Here is a 19,012-nt window from a genome sequence, read left to right as displayed (position 1 = left end):
GTCTCAGGCTCTTCTTTTCTAATAAGGTTAACCTGCCTTCACTACTAAATATGGCTTTGTAACACACACACACACACACGCACACACACACACACACACCCTTGACCACCAAAGACTGCCTCTTCCTGAAATCCCCCGTTCATATAAATACAGGAAGTAGAAATAAGAGAGGCTAAAATCAGACCCTCTTGGTAGTTTGCTTTCATTTCAGTGCTTGTTTAGTCCTCTGCCCTCCGATACTACTGCGCCTGAAGCTGGTTTTAAACATTCTCCCCCTGCCGCCCCTTGAAATATCTTCAGTACAAAACCTGAGGATGTGGAGGTGCTGCTCAGCGATGGAAAGGAATTGCTTTCTTTACCAAGGAACTCTAAAGCCACTGTGAAACAGAAAGTGTCTTAAAGTTTGCTGTAATGATGAAAACATCAGCAGAAGACAGGGGAGACAGGGATGACTCAGGGTAAGTCCTGAATCTTTAGTGACTGCTCATGTTTAATAACTGTCGCTTTCCTTTTGCTACCTAACAAAGAGCTCTCAGCTGCATTTGCAAGCTGGCTGCCGAGTTATCAGCTACAAAATCACAATGGTGTGTCATGATCGTATTGTAATTTGCAGTATTTCCTCTGGCTAACATGTTCCAGCTGAAAACAAACTGCAATGCCTTTTTATTTAGCTTGAATCTTAGGTTTTCAGAGAAAAGAAGAATGAATTCCAAGCTGCAGTTTAGGGCTAAAGGACACAATAAGGGAGCTCTGTGCTTTTGGAAATGTGACAAATTTTTCTGGGTGGCTTGCTTTGCTTCTACTGAAATACGGAGAAGTGGATAAGGACTCGTCCCTAGGAGCTGATGGTGGCTCCAGCTCCAACATGCTGAGGTACACACCAGCCCTGTCCGCAGCCTCCCCGCAGACTTCAGATGTGTTTTCTGTTTGGAAAAGACTGCAGGCTTTCCTTGCCCCTGGCCAACAGACGCTGCACCTTGCAGGATCGAGCCAGAAAACATAGTGTGAGAGAAGGCGGGTTTGGGTTGGTAGGACAATCAGCTGCTGGGATTCCAGGATCGGGCTAGAATCTGCCCAAGGCTCGGTTGTACCATAAAGCTCATGCTGGAGCTGAGCGTTTCTGTTTCCTGTTGGAGACAATCAGGGGAAAATGACACAGCTGCTGAAACCTTTGGTCACCCCCCTTGGAAAAACATATCATACCAGATACGGGGGTGTTTCTTATCTGTCTGACACACATAGCCTGTTTCCCACAAATAAAGTCTCCCAGATGTGTCTGTGATGGGTACAGAAGAAGAATCTGTTTAGGTGGATATGGGATAGTTGTGGTTTTGGTCACTGAGCGTGCTGCAAATCAGTCCCCTTTGATGAAGCTGCTGCTGACAGGCTGGTGTGCTGTAGTTTCACCAGAGCACTGTTCCCAAATCTGCACATGGAGTGCGGGGGACGGAGGGAGAACCCTGTGCTGCAGGTGTCACTGCTTTTGCCTTGTTCAGTTGTTACATTAAGTGCAACACTGACACTCTTGTTCCAAGGTACAATTACTCAGTTCCACTTAATGTTAAACACTGAGGGACAAAGGTCACATAGCTGTAAGGAAAAAATGAAAGAATCCAGTCCCTGTAGACTGGCAAGAGGAACTTAGTAGATGTTAATTCAAAGAATTTGCACTTTGCAGATATTCCCTTCATTTGTTGTAGTTAAAATGCCAAGTAATGAGAGACTGAAAGATTTATACTGTTTATCTTTTTCTCAGCTTGTCTGAAAGGAGCCACATGCTTGCAAAGGTTTGCTTTCGGTTTAGAGTTGCATGAGAAAGTAAATAAGCCATAGATCCTGCATTTGGACTATAAATCAAGTGGTTGCAGGAATGCAGGAATACTGAAGGATAAATGGGCATGTCGCATGTGTTCTTCATAAGTTTATGAGCATCCAAACACTTTAACAGAACAGCCTTTTATTTCATTGACTCATGGTCTTTATTTTCAATCTATCTTCCACTCATAAAAAGGAACTTAGGTATTTAGGAAAAAAATGTTTTAACTCTCTGTTAACATGCCACAATATTGCTGAAGATCTTCAAACTTATACTTCAGCGTGCATACCCTGTGGCCTCCAACATGTTACAGAATTAGAAATGTGTATAACTAATGTTTAGCTGATTTTCTGTTATGGTCAGATTGAATTAGGCACCAATTTCACAAAGTATGTGTAGATAAAATCAGTAGCTTTCAAAAGAGATCGTAACATAAGGCAAGCTGCCAATGGAGAATTTGGACCTGATTTTAAAATTCTGTGGACAAAAATTGCATGAGCAGTTAATGAGATTGCACCTTCATTCACCATATTCTTCGGGTTATTAACTAAATGGGAAAGCTTACTCATAGAAATTATGACAGTGCAAATTATCATAAAAGTACTCTAGCAACTTTGAAAGTATCGATGTGTCCATGTCTAGTAATGATTGAAAGGTCTATTCTGCATGTAGCAAATGAATAGGTTTGGCTGACTCACACCTTTGAAATGACAGAAAGACACTGGAGAGAAATCTGCCTCCAGAGTTAGTAGCTCCTCAGAAAGGATTGTGGGGAGGAAAGTATCTAGGGGCTAGCTAGAGATCAATCTAATCTCATTCTTCCAAAACGGGTTAGGAGAGAAATTTAACCAGTAATTCTGACCCAGAGTCAGGCTAACTCCTAGGAATGTTAATAAGGAGTGAGATCACAAAACATCTGGAGAAATGTAGGCTGATTGAGCCTGGTGACCACAGTTTCATGAAAACATATATGCCTTCATTCTAACATCTGGGAAATATATGATGAGGAGAGCAGATGGGAACTGAGACAGAGACATAATATGCAAGTATTAAATAGTCCTTTGGGATAATGGTTGGTTCAGGTAGCTCTGATGGGTTACAGTGGTACCCATTTCTGAGGCACCAGGCTGCCTAATGAAGTAATGATTGTGCATCTTTTCAGTGAAATGTCTCTTTGGCACAAAAACCACCATCACAGTTGACAGATTTCATGCAATGTGTGTAGATGTAAAGAGGTCAAGCACTGAAAGGTGGTTCACATAGGTTCACAGATTTTAGCTTTGAAAGGTACTGTTTTGATTGCCTAGCCTGATCTGCTCTGGTAAGCAGCCTATCAAACTCATGACTTCTGCTGGATTGGGAGCTTTTAGATTCTTGTTGGCCACAAAACTTTTCTTATCAAATAACTGTTCTGCCCAGGCTATATATCAGTCTCTGCATTGGGGTAAATAAATCTAATACCAACATTTACAGGTTTGAACTGAAAAAACAATTTTGAAATACTCCTCAAGAGCCATCCTTTGTAAAGGACTTAATCCAAGCTTATTTGAACAAGTAGGACAAGTCCTGCTGGCTGCAGAAGGTCTAGAACATGGGGGTGTTGAAGTGGGGAAGGGACGGTTCAGGCAACTGGAAACAAATCAGTGTTATCAAATCCTTCTGCTGTCTGTCAAGCTCTGGAAAGGGTACGCTCTGCATCCTGGGGGATGGTGCTTCTCAGGAAGGAAATGTCTGTGCTCAAGATGCATTGCACCAAGATCGGGATATCCTGTAAAGATACAAAGGAGGAGGTGCTCTCCAAAGATGCCTGAATGCAGTGCATCTAGAGAGGAGACGTAACATCTCCTTAAATGCATTTAACAGAAAAGCATTTTGACAACCAACACTGTCTTGTCATGTGATCTTTCCAGTGCTTCTCAGTAAGTGAGTACTCGCCAAACTTAGCGGATCCTTTGAGCACGTTGTGCAGTGACAGTTGTGATAGCGCGGAAGGCAACTGTCCCTTTGCTAGAGGGTAGAGCACACTGGGAATATTGCCCTTGCGTAGAGAACTCACCATTCCAGACAGTCTCATACCAGTGTTCACAGGAATGGGGACACGAATGTAAGCAATATTCTGCTCATCTTCTACAGTTTCACCTAAATATAGTTTTTCACTTCCTGTCCTAAATGGCTACATGCTGGTTTGTATTGTTGACTTTCAATCCTGGAGGCAGCACAGGCTGAAAAATGTACAACACATGGGTGCATGCATCTCTCTTGCTCTGTGTGTACAGGTGTGTATGTGTAGAGTAGTGTGTCCTGGAGAGTAGCTGTGAGAGTTGCTTGACACAAATTTGGGTCAGCTCCGTCCCTTATTAAACCATGTGTACATAGTCCAGATATCTCAGAGATTATAATTTTATAGCATTTTTCCAAATGATAGTAGGACTATATTTTAACTCATCCATTGGTAAATACAGGCCTGTGAGACTCAGAAGGATCTTGAAAACCACATGGAAAATAGACATCAAAGCCAATACCTAAAATCAATCCATTAGAAAAGAAAGCTGCAGCAAGATTCACTTCCCAGAGTTTTAAATGCTTGCGAGCTTGGATTGCTAAAGAGTACAGAAACTGAAGTGTCTCGGTGAAATCAGAACAAAATATTGTCCATTGCAGATCTTTAGCCATTATAATTTTGGAAGGGAGGAAGATTTTTTTCCATTTGAGATTAGAAAGAAATAGTTTGGAAGGGAAATTAGGAAGAAAAGGCAGCTGTTTGGAATGTGTGACCAAATTATAGTGCAGATGGATCTGTGAGTAGAAGGTAGGTGTGTTCATCAAAAACCCTGTGATGTCCCAGAGGACTATCACATTTTCCCAACTGTATCACAGAGGTATTCCCCCTGTACAGGGAAGGGTGTGTGTATGTTTTTGACTGTTTAGGTTGCCTTTTGTGATGAAACACAAATGAATGACAATTAATGTGGGTATTGAAGAAGTTATTATGAGATTTAGAATTAGAAAGAATAAGGGGAAAGCTCATTTAGCACCTGTTCTCTAGAGGACCAAGGAGAGTTTATAATCCCTCTTGCCACATTATCATCAGTTCAAAATGGTTCTAGAGTCAAAGGGGCTGGGATGTGCTGGGATGGACCCAGTCTCGACAGCCTTGGTGTTCAGAGCAACAACTCGATCGTAGATCACTGTACTGATCTGGGCCCTTACATGGAATGGGCTTCTGAGGAATTAATGCAGGAATAATTACTAACCTGAGATGTCTGATTTTTTTTTTTTTTTTAAGGCATAATATTCTGCATGTTTGAAGTATTCGTATTACCAAAGAATGTTTCAGATTTGTCTTTCTGAATAGCATGGATCAAAACTAAGAAAACAAGAATGGAAGAAGACTTTGACTACAGAAGGGTAGCTTTAAGAAGGCCTTCAAGAACGAGTGGAAGCAGTTAACACAAAGTCATGCTAAAAAGGCAGTTAAGTAGCAATTCTCATATCTAAGAGTAGGCACTGGCCTAAGCATGGACTGCAGTTCAACCTGTGCCCTAGATTACTTCCTAGCCCTGGTTTGAGATTATTATTTTCTGTGGTGTTGGGCAGCTATTTCACCATGAGTAACTGAAGTGGAATCTCCAGAGTAAATCCTCATCTAGAGCCCGATAGGAGCTAGACTATATCACCCAATTGTCTTAAATTCAGTTTCTGTCCACCTCCCACTCCCCAGACACATGCAGCCTCCACAGCTGGCTCTGGTCCCTACAGAGTCATTTTTCTAGTAACCAAGTACAATATCCACTTATCTCCTCTTCCAGCTTCTTCATCCATGGGGTTCTGATGGGCTGGCAGTTCACACTGGAGATGCCCCCCAAGGCAGTGGGGTTGGCCATGGATTCGTCCTCAAGCACATTGCAGCAGCACACATTTGTCACAGCTGCACACTGGATTACTTGACTTCAGTAAAGCCTTTGACACAGTCTCCCACAGCATCCTAGTTGCTAAGTTGCGGAGGTGTGGTCTAGACAATAGAGTAGTGAGGTGGGTTACAAACTGGCTTAAGGAGAGAAGCCAGAGAGTGGTAGTCAATGGTGCGGAGTCTAGTTGGAGGCCGGTATCTAGTGGAGTGCCTCAGGGGTCAGTACTAGGGCCAGTATTATTCAATATATTCATTAACGATTTAGACGAGGGAACAGAGTGTACTATCAGCAAGTTTGCTGATGACACTAAGCTGGGAGGAGTGGCTGACACGCCAGAAGGCTGTGCTGCCATCCAGAGACCTAGACAGGCTGGAGAGTTGGGCGGGGAATAACCTAATGAAATTTAACAAGGAAAAGTGTAGAGTCCTGCATCTGGGCAGGAACAACCCCAGGTTCCAGTATCGATTGGGAAATTACATATTAGAAAGCAGTGTAGGGGAAAGGGACCTGGGGGTCCTGGTGGACAACAGGATGACCATGAGCCAGCACTGTGCCCTTGTGGCCAGGAAGGCCAATGGCATCCTGGGGTGTATTAGAAGGGGGGTGGTTAGTAGATCAAGAGAGGTTCTCCTTCCCCTCTACTCTGCCCTGCTGAGACCACATCTGGAATATTGTGTCCAGTTCTGGGCCCCTCAGTTCCAGAAGGACAGGGAACTGCTGGAGAGGGTCCAGCACAGGGCAACAAAGATGATTAAGGGAGTGGAGCATCTCCCTTATGAGGAAAGGCTGAGGGAGCTGGGTCTCTTTAGTTTGGAGAAGAGGAGACTGAGGGCTGACCTTATTAATGTTTATAAATATATAAAGGGTGAGTGCCATGAGGATGGAGCCAGGCTCTTCTCGGTGGCAAACAATGATAGGACAAGGAGTAATGGGATCAAGCTGGAACACAAGAGGTTCCACTTAAATTTGAGAAAAAACTTCTTCTCAGTGAGGGTGACAGAACACTGGAACAGGCTGCCCAGGGGCGTTGTGGAGTCTCCTTCTCTGGAGACATTCAAAACCCTCCTGGACGTGTTCCTGTGCGACCTCACCTAGGCGTTCCTGCTCCAGCAGGGGGATTGGACTAGATGATCTTTTGAGGTCCCTTCCAATCCCAAACATACTGTGATACTGTGATACTGTGATTACCAAACCAGTTTGAGGTAAGGGCCCTCTCCAGCAATGAACATGCCCTTATCCTTAGGGAGGATTGGGGATGCTATAGCAATATAGATAAGTAAATTAGTAGACTGCTAAGTAAATGACGCTTATTTTCAAAAACCATCCAAAAAGTCAAGGCCTCGTGCTTGTTGATCTTACCCTCCCTGTGCCACTGTTGTCATAGATATGAATAATAACTGAGTAGCAGCACTACAGGCACCAGAGCAAAATAAGAATTGATTAACTGAAATTTGTTAAGAGTTTTTAGGGTCGCAAAGACAAGATGATGCTGGTGTTTAGAAGGGAAGAGCTTGAAAACCATTGTTCTGTTCAGGGAAGGTACATACATCAGTTTCTCACTCTTGCAAGATCTATAGCAGACATTGTGCTGGTCAATTAATTATATCTATTTTAGGACAAATAATTTGCTCCTAAGGAGCATTTAATTGGAGGATTAAGAGATCAAAATCCTGCCAATCTTTTGCTTCCCTGGTTACATTTCTGCAGACTTTTTGGAGGGTTGTATGTGGACAGGTAAGGGACTTTTTTACCTCTGTGAATGTTTGTTGGTCATTATGTCTGAGCTGGGAGGGATGGGGTGGAGTGCTTGTTAGGCATTTTATAATGCTTAAAAACCTTCAAACATTAATACTCTAATACCATTCCAACCTGTCTGCCTGTATGAGAAAATGTCTGTCTTAAAATTTGGAGACAGGTGATATATCAAGAGATTTAGTGAAGGTGCTTTCTTCTTCTGAATTTGCTGAATGAACAGAGGCCCTTACAGCCCTGGTGGGCATGGCCTGGGTCACTGACTATGTTATCAGATCTGTAGGACTTGCTCAAGACTAGGTCAGTTTACTAGACATAATAGCCATGGGCCACGGGGGACACAGTATGGCACTTGCGGGGTGAAATCAATAGGGGCTACCCATGAATTTGAAGAGCAAATTACTTGAGATATACATTACTGAGTCCTGTTGTGCATGCACACCACTTGAATGAGGGTGTGCAGCTCTTCTAGGAGAGCCAGCCAGCCATGGAGTGCTCTGAAATCCATGGTTACAAGGGCAGGAAACATCTACACTGCAAAGTGGGAGGTGTAAGGGTGCTGGGCACACCCGGACTCTGGCACCGATCTAGCTGCACAAGGAGAAGCAGCGGTGAGAAGACAGCTGAACAGGCAGGCCAAAAAGGGTGCACAGCATCTGCAGGGGTGAAAATGTGGCTGTCAAACCAGGGCAATACACCCCTGCCAGAGAAGGCAGCCTGTGGTGGGCAGGGTAGAGAAGCATTGTCCTTGTGTGATGGTTGTACCCCAATCTGCTGTGCAGGGACGTGGGGCTGTTCTACAAGGTTGCTTGTGTGTGTCTTGTATTTTCTGCAAAGACGTTCAGCACCCCACTCTCCCTTCACCACTCTGGCGTCCACCATCTGCTCTTACAGTGTAGGGACACGTGTCACCCCCATCCTCCCTCTGATGAAGGGCATCCCTAAAACACAAATATGCACATGGCTGAGTTGGAGCCATGTGCTGGTGTCAGTCTGGAGTTATTTTCTGGAGCTGGAGAGGGAATGGGTTCAGAATCCAGGCTGTCAGGTCCTTGCTTCTCAGAGCAGCAGGGCAAGCTTTCAGCCAGAGATTTGTAGCTGTGAAGGTTGGGGGGTGGGGGCGTGGGGGCTGTGAAAGTACGATAGAACAGCACTGCAAAGCAGCTGTGGTCAAGCACGCAGCGCTATTTAAGCAGTGCAAATACAAAAAAAAAAAAAAGCTACAAGCATCACCCAATATGGTGATTATTGTAGCCACAAGCCTTTCCTCTGTCCGTTTTGTACCTCTCTGAGCTATCTAAAGTAATTTTACCCACCTCCACAAATGAGATCCTTGCGTCAATATACCCTGCTGGAGTGGGAATGTTCAGGCAATGCTTCTCTTAAGATTTCAGTTGCAAGAGGTTTGGAGTACTTAGCTTCTCTTCGCCTGCACCCAAAATAGTATAAATCTTTTTGCAAGTGAAGATGATTACTCGAGCAGCAATGATTAGCAGATGTTAGCATTGCATAGCTGGTTATGCTTGTCACACTTTCCTAAATAGATATTCTATTATATGCACACAAGCCAGGGAGTGCTAGGGAACACAGCTCTTTTCAAATAGATGAATATATACATGCATATCACAGTGTGCCTTTCCCAGACTTTCCATCACCTTTCTGCTAAACGGGGAATATATTTATGTCTGAGTAAAGGATTTCTGCTTTCTGCATTACTGGTACCTTCAAAACGGACAAAGCTTTTTCACTAATCCTAATTACACTGTATGATTAATATAAAGCTCTTGTAAGTATGACAGGACCTCTGGGTGTTTCATGAATATTAAGCCTTCCAACAACCAGTTGAAGGCAGGTGTCTACTACTGCCACTGTAGGAAGAGAAACTGAGGCACAAGTTCATGGAGCTGATTTCATTCTAGTCACTTACTTTGTAGCTCAATCGCCTGGATCCTTGTTAAGCAAACCCTGGCCTTGCCTGAGACCTTTAGGTTTGGGGTGAGACCAGGAACAGACTCCAGTTCTCGGAAAGCCTTTTCTTTCTGGTGGATGAGTTCCCTGCTGGATTACGCAGCTGGGCCAGCTTCCTCTGTGTTTACACAGCCTGTACAGCTGAAGCAAGAGAAGCAGCAAAAGTGAGGTGTTGGAACTGTGTGCCCATGGGGCCGGGAGCCTGCCCTTTCTGCAGTGTCTGCCATTGCCCTGGGTTAGGAGGAGCATGAAACTGAGCCCTGAGCTGTTCTCTGAGGCAGGGCTGCAATTCTGGCCCAGATAATGGTGCTGCTGGGGCTGCTGGTGTTTGCCTTAGGTGACTCGTTGGCATCTGTGGATCAACGCTGTTCCTGGTAGGGTTGACAGACCTGTCCTGTCCACTATTTGAAATTATCTCCTGACCATGTTAATTTTGCTTTGTTTTTGCAAGGCTAATGATTTATTAGGGAATTTCAATGCTGCGTTGAAAAAAATGGAATACATACAACTTTTTGGATGCTGAGGAAACCTTGCCAAATGTAGGGAATCCACACAGCTCAGGTACACCCCTCCTGTGGCCCTCTGGAGGAAGCCAGTCTTTTGAAGCCTCTGTCTGGTAAAAGCAGCTGTTGGTCACAACTGGAAGCAGCTGCAGCCCCTTGTGAACTGAATTAAATTATGTGCTGGCTTGGGAAAATTCTCCAAGGAAACAGAGACCAAAAAATAGCAGAATCTGAAGACTGACAGCTCTGCTGGCTACCTGCAACACTGTTCTGCAAATTGCTAGCAGACTTCTAGGCAAAAGAAGGTTGTCCCACATATTTGGCTAAAAGACAGCTTGGGACCTGGCCCAACCTTTCATCTTGCCTGCCAAGAATTTTTCTCTCCTCTCCTTTTTTTCCCCCCTTGAATTCTCTCCAAGGAATTTGTCACTCCTGATACCCCACACAAAAACAGAAACCAGGCAAAGCTCAGAGCTTCTCCTGCTGAATCAGCAGACAGGAAAGAGCTTGGCTTTGGATGACTTTCATAGAATCATACAATGGTTTGGGTTGGAATGGATGTAAAAGATCATCAAGTTCCAACACCCCGGCCATGGCCAGGAACACCTTCCACTAGATCAAGTTGCTCAAAGCCCCGTCCAACCTGGCCTTGAACACTTCCAGGGATGGGGCAGCCACAGCTTCTCTGGGCAGCCTGTGCCAGTGCCTCACCACCCTCGTGAGGAAGAATTTCTTCCTTATATCTAATCCAATACTGCTAAAATGACTCCATGTCCTTCTTATGTTACGCTGGGTTCTCCAGAGCTGGATGCAGTACTCCAAGTGGGGTCTGACAAGAGCAGATTGGCACGGGAGAGTCACCTCCCTTGACTAGCTGGCCACACTTCTTTTGATGCAGCCCAGGTTACGATTTGCCTTCTGGGCTGCAAGCACACATTGCCAAGTCACACTGAGCTTCTCATCAACAAACACCTTCCAGTCTTTCCCCTCAGGGCTGCTCTCAATCCGTTTTTCACCCAGCCTCTATTGTGCTTGGGATTGCCCCAACCCATGTGCAGGACCTTGAACTTGTTCTTTCTGTTGGGAGGACAAATACGTAACACAGGATGTTTTGATATAATTCTGTGCTGAACTTCCATTCTAATGCTTTCTAAGGATTAGAAGTTAGTTAGTTTTAGACTAGAGATCATTGGTGACCTTTCTAGCCAAAAGGTGAAGTATTTGTGTTGCCCTTCCAGCAGAACGGAGTCCTCTGGGCTGGGGAACCATGGTAGAGATTGCCTGAGGGACACTCTGAAGAGCCACCTGCAATAGGGATGCATGGCAGGTAGGGATTAGTCCCTTGGACTGGCATTCTGACATCTCCCTTTGCTATTAGACCTAGCGGTCTAGCCTGGATTCACCCTGCCTAACTTTAGGTGCCTAATTGTTGTGTCCTGTTTAGGAAGCCCTGCACCCATGAGGTCTCTGGTCTTACTGGAGAAGAAGCAGCTCCAGGGAGTAATTCAGGGTGATTGGTGCCAGTGGACTGAATCAAAGTCAAATATTTGTTCATGCCTCACCGAGCTGATCAGGGAGCCAGGCCAGAGAGCTATGTCTAGCACAAACCTTCTTCTACCCTCTCGCCCCCCGAGTCAGATTGCTCCAGGGTCAGACAAGCAATGGCAGCCTGGAGGTGGGGGTGTGTGCAGCACTGATTTTTTGCAGAGGACATGACCAGGACAGCAGAGTTATGGGTTGTCATAAACTGCTGTGAACCCACATCCTTCAGCTCATGGTTTATTTGCATTGTATCCCTGGTGACCAAGTGACCATAAACACTGTTAAGTGAACAAGCTTGAGGTTCCAGCAATGGTTTAGTTGGCACTGCGGGAGCTGACAGACTTGCCTCACTGCTTGGCAGGTTCTGTAGTCACATGCTGAGCTCACAGCCACAGCAGAGACATTTCAAGAGTTTCTGACACTGCTCCTCTAACCAGTCCTTTGGCCCCAGGCTGTTCCACCAACACAGGATGATGAGGGCCATGCCAACCCACAGGGCAGGTTGCTCAATTTAGCCCAGCAAACTAGAACACCTCTCTCATCCTTGTGACAGGGGACCATGCCCTTTCACCACCTTTCCATATCACTGACATACCCCAACAAGCCTTTTTCTTCTGCTGCTCCTTCCCCAAGGGAGGCAGATCTCTAACCTTGCATCAGTGTGAACACAGACAGGGATCCTATCAGATCATAAAGCAAAAAACAAACACATTTCTCCAATGCCTAATTAAAATTAAATGTGAGGAGTGTGAAATTGCTGGAGTAAGGCTTAAAGATGACAGAAAAAGAGTAAGTTCACAGATTTAGATATTGATTTATTTTTTTTTTTTTTACTAACAGCACCATGTATTGAAGTATATTCATGCTGATATCAAAAGAAAATCTTGCCCAAAATAAGAATATTCATATGTAAGTAAGTCTTCAGATCAGTGACTGAATGACTGGTTTGAAGACCCTTTGTGTGGTGTTTTAACAAGAGATGGTCCCTCTGAAGGCCTGTGCTCTGCTCCTTGAGATACCACAGGGCAAAAGTTCAGTGGATTTATTTCACTTGGCAAAATGGCCATTTCTGGTTGCCAATCATGACTGAGACAAGCATTTGCAGGTATTTCTTAGAATAGGGGAAGACTGCTCAGCTTTATGCAAGCCTGTGTGTTTAGCACCTCGTACCCTGTGTGTCTCATGTCTATGCTAAATTCACTGACAAAGTGAAGCAAAACTACAATATATTCTTAATAAAGTTTGAATTTGGGAATTTCTCCCTCCCTTTAATTTTCCATTTCCCTTTCCCCTCTTTGTTAAGTGAGTACAATACAGAAAAGCATTCCCCGGCTTTTCATTCCTGTCTTCCTTCCTGGCCAGATGAGCTGGGAAAGGGCAAAACCTCTGCCTATAGCCCTGGCCCTGCAGTCAAAACGGGAGTGCTCCGGGCTCCCAACACTTGAGGTGTTCTCCAGGGGCACAGAACAAGCCCATCTGTCTTCTGTCCAGCTGGGGGCTCTGCTGGGCCCCTGTACACACCGACACCAGGGGCTGAGGAAGGGCTGGGACTTCCTTATGTTCTCACAGCTTAGGAAATTGCTTCTCTTCTTCCCGACGTTTGTGTCTGGTTCCTGCGCCTCACAAGCCTTTCCAGAGAAGTTAAAGTAGAATTATCTAGCAAACACTTTCGCAGCTTTTTCTTCAGGAAAATGTGCTTTCTTTGGCTGCTCTGACCTTGCCAGAAATGAATCCTGGCTGGGTCCACGTTTCAGACACTCTCTTCTTTGCAGTGAAAGAGCCTTGCAGAAGTATAAAATATCCTTTATTGCCTGCACACACACACAAAACTTTAGTTTTGCTGATATGCTAAAATTCCTAAGAGAATAATTTGTGTTTGAAAAAGGCAAAGGACAAATGACCTGAAAATCTCTGATTATGAACAAGGGGGAGAAGGGCTTATCTTCAACACAGCAACTGTCTGTTGTTAGCAAGGGAGTAGGCTAATAAAACTTGCAAAGTGGTTTTGACTTGCAAAAGTATGTTTTGACTGAGTAAAAAGAGAAACACAGTTGATAAGATGTGTTGAGACGAATTGTTGAACTCAAAATATACATGTACAAGGTTACATAAAGATAGCAGTATAGTTTATGAAGTGAAGGCAAGCCAAATCATGTTACACCAATAGGATATAGTAGCCCCAGTCCACTGTGTGGCCACAGGCAGCAATTGCCATCTGCATTAACTTCTGCATTAATTAACTCCTAAAGGAAACAGCTAGGCTGAAGAATAAAGGGGCTTTCAGCGAAGGCCTCTTCTTCCAGGGAATTTTTTACATTTATTTTTTTATCTTGTTTCTGCCCATGTCATGACTGTGAGTGTGAGACTGTTTTTCAGTAGAGCTGACCTGGGTACTAGAGGTAATGTGAATTAGCTTGTGTTCTGTTTGGGTTTTTTATGCATATGCAATTCTTTATAATATACCTACCTTTGTGTATGTAAATGGGGGAACAGAGCTAATAAACATAGGAAACACGGTAAAGCTAGCAACTTAACATTTAGTTGCATCTCTCCACTCCTTGAGACCATTCCTGCGCTGAAAGACTCTTGAGAGGGTCAAAGAAGAGGCTTTGGCAGGTGTATTGCTGCTGCTTCACTGTAGGCCCTTAGCTTTGCTAATTTAGGAGGAAAAGCAGCTCTTCTAGAGGAGCTGAGAGCTGGTTCCTAACACCTGAGGTGTGCACCCCTGCAATGGGAGCTCTCTCTGAGCAATCGGAGCAGAAACGCAAGCAGGTAGCGCAGCTGCTGCGGTTGGGTGGCTTACGGCAAACGCTGCAAGCACCCCCTCCTTCTGCCCTCCTGAGCAACTCAGCCCTGCTGCTCAAGTCATAAGAGAACCTTCATTAGTCTTAATCACTGGGTTTGCATTCTGATGAGTGACAGTGGCTACATGTCCCTCCCAACATCAGTAGCTCTCATCCAGCGAGTCTTCTTCAGAGCTGACCTGACTTCTGACCTTTGAATGGGGACAAGATTCTGCTCAGTTCAAAATCCATGTAAGCTGAGGTCATGTCCTTTGACTGCATGATGGCAGAATGAGGAAAAATATGTTTGTTAGCTTTAAACCTGTTAACAGCAGCAGTCAGGGCACCACAGCTTAACAATCGGCATCATACGTGAGCAGAAAATTGTCAGTGGCCACTTACTACTTAATAGATCGACACATGAATTAGCATTCTTCCACCTGCAGAAGTGGCCCTTACACCCTTCCCACCAAGGAGTGTAATAGCACTTGCTCATTTTTGTGATCTCCTCTGTTGGTTTCTGTGACTGGGAAGATGAGGTCTCAGTGAGCTGGTGAACGATTTAGGGGCAGATGGGCTGTCCCACACCTGATCCTTTTGTGCCCATTAGTGGAGCTCCCAGGCCAGGTGATGATTTATTCCACTTACACATGGCATACATGTGAACATGTGCAGGCAGGGTCCAGCTGGGGAGAGGTGTGTGCCTGCAGTCAGTGTGTGGCAGCCCCTGTCAGCCTTCACAGCAGTGGGCAGTTTGGAAATCTCTGGCAGGTTACAGAAAAGCTCACTGAAGTGAGCCTTCAATTGCAGGGTGCAAAACTTCACTGCTGAAACGGAGGCTACCTGTAACAGAAAGCGGACTAGGTGGGGAACGAAGAGGTTTGCTGAGCTATGAGGTGTCAAAAGACCCTTGGTTTGCCTTACCTTTTGGCTATTAAGCACCTTGGCTATTAAGCATGGTGCTTTCCAGGCTGAACAGAAAGGCCTGGACATGCAAAGCATCAAGTGTAGATCAAAGACCAAACAGATGAAGGGTGGACACGAAAGTAGAGTGGGAACAAGGAGAGCAGTGAGCAAGAGGAAGTGCTCTGCCAACCACAGGTTGTCCGCAGACCACAGTTTGAGAAGCACAGCTTCCTGAGCTATGTTTGTCACCAAGGTGGACCAGTAACACAAGCATTCTGCAAAGTAGGAAGGACTACAGAACAGGCAAGCCTGCCTCATGGGACACACTGAGCCTGTCCTGTCACTTCCATTCTCCGGTTTTTCTGTACATCTGAAAACCTTACACTGCAGGAAGCTCCCATGGCTTGCTTAACACCCTACACCTTTTCCCTTTTCACCTATCGGACAACGAGGAACTTGTTTTTTATTTTGACTAAAGCACAGCAATCAGCTGGGTGTGATCTCTGAAGACCTCAAGAATTTTCTTCTCTTTCTGATTTTTGGGTTTTTCATTGTGATTTTTGCTGTTTGTTTGTTTGATTAGTATCAGATCTCTTGGCTCTATTATGAAAAAGCATTTATTAAAGCCTGAATTTTCTGTGAGGCCGTGTTGACATTTGGTACACAAAGTTAGCTGTTGTGCTATAGCTATGGGTTTTTCCATGTGTCACTTCACTGCCTACCCATCTTCCTCATACTCTGTTTATGATGCCTCAATAACTCAAGAAGTTTCCAGAGCTCTCCCTGTAGCTAGGTTGGGTGCAGTGCCTGAGTTTCGCCACCTGTTGGAAGAAATAAATGAGAATCCAGCAAGGTGATCCAAGCCAGGTCCAGAGTAAATGAATCCTTCTCCTCCATCTTGGTTTAGTTTGATCTCAACTGATCAAGTGAGCAAAGGTGGGCTGGTTTATGAGAATAACGATAAGGCATCGAGAAATGACCACATCTAAGATGGAAGCAAAATGAAGCTTGATGTCCTCTAGCTGGAGCACCACATAACTTCCCTCCTAGTGAACTGAAAGTAGGAGTACATGGATTCCCATGTGTCTGGACAAAGATTTTTAATGAGTCCGTCTAATCAGAAGTTATATCAAACCAAGGAAAGCACAGGTAGCTATGTATACAGCAAATGTCTAACTGATGAAACCTTATTTCACTTCTTTTGCTGCTACTCATGTAAGTCTGATGAGTCCTTCTCTGGTGTGCTGGGTTCAGAACTTCATGCTCTTCTCAGCGTAAATCAAAGAATCACTATCACTAGTGGGCATGGAGCCCTGCAACCAAGTCCAACCAGGCTGGTTGTGAAATGAGATGTAAAATAGGGCTGTGAGTTTTCTGTCAGTCTTTTAATCTCAGCATCATCATCTGACCCACCTTCATGAAGCCCTTTGCTCTTAACTCACTCTTTTAACCACAGAAATTACCAGCATTGTCCATCTACTTCCACCGAAACTGGTATGTCAGCTTCAGGAGCTTCTATCTTTTCCTTCTGCTTCATGTGCTCCTTGTAAACTGTGTTGCTGTGCTTGAAGGGTTTCTGCATGTGAGCTTCAGACACAAACTGGCTTGTCCTGAATAGTATCCCTTCAGCTACCAGCTGGCTTTGGTGCAAAAAGTTGCTTTTCACCTTGAGCATGGAGTTTATGGTCACTTGTCCATCTTTCTCCCCCAGTAGCAAGCCGGCTGACACATATGTTAAGACCTGTGATGCCTGCTCTGCTATAAACATAGATATACCAGAGTATTCCTTTAATTGAGAACAGCATAGCAAAACCTTGTTCTTGCTTTCTCTTGACAACTTCTAATATTCAGGGGCAGAAATAAAAGGAATAAAACATAATAAAAACCTAGTTCTTAATTGTTACACTTGGTCTATTTAAACAAAGCTAAGGCCCTTGGTCTTATCAGTGCATGACAGAGCATTTGCTTTCTGATTTAAGACTCAGATTTAATATCACCTAATGCGTCTTGTCAGATCTGGTCTGGTGATGGGCAGAAGCTACAAATGTGCAGGAGTGAAGAATTCATCTGACAGTCCCTGCTGTTAGATGAACACACAATTCCTGTGTGTCTCAGCTGCCTCAGGCTAATTCAGAGTGACCAGGCCTACATAGTCAGCCAGGAAGCTCTCAGTGTCAGCAAGTTTGTGGCAAAATTTCTGAAGTCCCATGCAAAGGTCTGCCCAGGCCTGCACCTGCATGAAATTCAGTGGATTATATCCCCTTGCGGTTCTGATGATTTCTGGGAATATTCATCTTCCAAGTGTGACTCTTCATTTCAAAAGCAATGAGTCACGGCGGTGCCATTACTTCAGTGTAGAGTCACTGTGCAATAATTCAAATCACCATTGCCATTACTATTACCTCCAACAAGCAACCTGATACCTTCTGCCAAACTGGGGCAGGTGTGTGAATATAATCACTGTGCAATTAATTAACCTGTGTTGCCAGTCAGTATGCAACACAGAGTTCCATGTATCCCAACTGAGTTCAATTTAGCAAAGAGGCTGCAGGATTTAAAAGTACTTTGCAGTAAGAACTCAATAAAAAAATTAAAAGTGGGCAGATGTAGGGCCAGCTTTTCAGCTTTGCATCGCACCTAACAAAAATGAACACCTGCCTGTATCAGTCAAAGAGTTTTGCAGGATTGTGGGAGAAAGGACAGAGGGTTGTATGTTATTTCTGAAGACTATGAGCTTAGAAATCATCTGGTGCATGAATTCTGAGTGAGCAAAATAGTGCAGGCTGGCTGCTCACCGCAGTGACCCCGCAAATCCCTTCAACTGGCAGCACAATAAGAGCCCAGGAGCTGCCTGGGCTCCCTCCTCTCTGTGTGGCTACAGAGCTACGGCGGAGCCAGATTAAATTGCTGGATTAAGCACTCTCACAGCCCAGCATCTGGATCTTTGTGACAGCTGTGCCCAGGAAAGAAGTCAAGCATCAGTGCCATAACTGCGTCAACTGATGTGTCATGGGTCATGGCATTATAGCTGGGAAAGGTCTGTTAGGTCATTCACTCCCATTTCTTAGCCAGCACAGGATTTGACTCAACAAAGTGTTTGCTACTGCTCTAAACATGGCATTTTAAGAGATCTGGGCAATGCAATCCTCTTCCCCTTCTTTTGGGAACTTATCCATCATCTATTATGACATGCCACCAGCAAGCATCTAGCCTAACATATCCCTGTTTTAATATGATCCCATTGACTTTTCTTGCCTTTTTATCAAAGCTTCCCCTCTGCTTTTTATCAAAGCTTTCCTCCTCTGTACAGGTACAATAGCCTGATTGGTTCATTCTTGGCTGGGATGGCTGCTGAGGGGAGGATACCCCACACCATGGCTCTCGTTGCTGAGGGCCCCCAAAAGGTGGGGTTCCTGTTCTGCCAAAAAGCCTCATCCACTGACCATCATCATCTGCGCTGAAAGACCCCACACTCTCAAACTATGAGATGTTTCCATTAAGACAAATATTTTCAGACTTCTTTTTATCTTGTATGTCTAAGTTTGGAATGATTTTCTGGTTTTTATCCATTCTCCAAATCTTAGATGATGGGCTCTACATGCAGCCACATGCATTGAAAGGTCAGTTCTGTTCCTTTTCCTCACCTGTTGTTCCTGTCGCCAAACCCACATCGCTGCTCTGAGCAGGGCTCTGTCCAGGCAAAGTGCCTGTCGGTGGGAGCAGAGGGCTGGGTGCCACTGCTTGCGTCAAGCCTGGGATGCCCCATGGGGAACGCTGTGTCAGTGTCACTCCACGTCTGGTGCTCACCAAGTTCAAGCTGCTTTCTATTAC

The 19,012-nt window shown here is 44.8% G+C and overlaps 1 protein-coding gene across 1 annotated transcript in view; it reads left to right on the top strand.

Annotated features, from left to right (window-relative positions):
- Positions 1 to 411: 411 nt before the first annotated feature.
- The window catches only part of RIN3 (Ras and Rab interactor 3), a gene marked incomplete at its 5' end in the record, with an annotated part of 70,729 nt that continues 52,128 nt past the window's right edge, over positions 412 to 19,012 (top strand). Inside the window, one exon of the mRNA XM_080345651.1 lies at positions 412 to 458. Coding sequence (XP_080201777.1) covers positions 412 to 458 — 47 coding nt within the window. The remainder of the gene's footprint in view (positions 459 to 19,012) is intronic.

This window comes from Nesoenas mayeri (assembly GCF_963082525.1).
Source record: "Nesoenas mayeri genome assembly, chromosome: 5".
In the NCBI taxonomy this organism is placed as follows: domain Eukaryota; kingdom Metazoa; phylum Chordata; class Aves; order Columbiformes; family Columbidae; genus Nesoenas; species Nesoenas mayeri.
The sequence above is the reverse complement of the archived record's forward strand: the minus strand, read 5'-3'. Positions and strand labels throughout refer to the sequence as shown.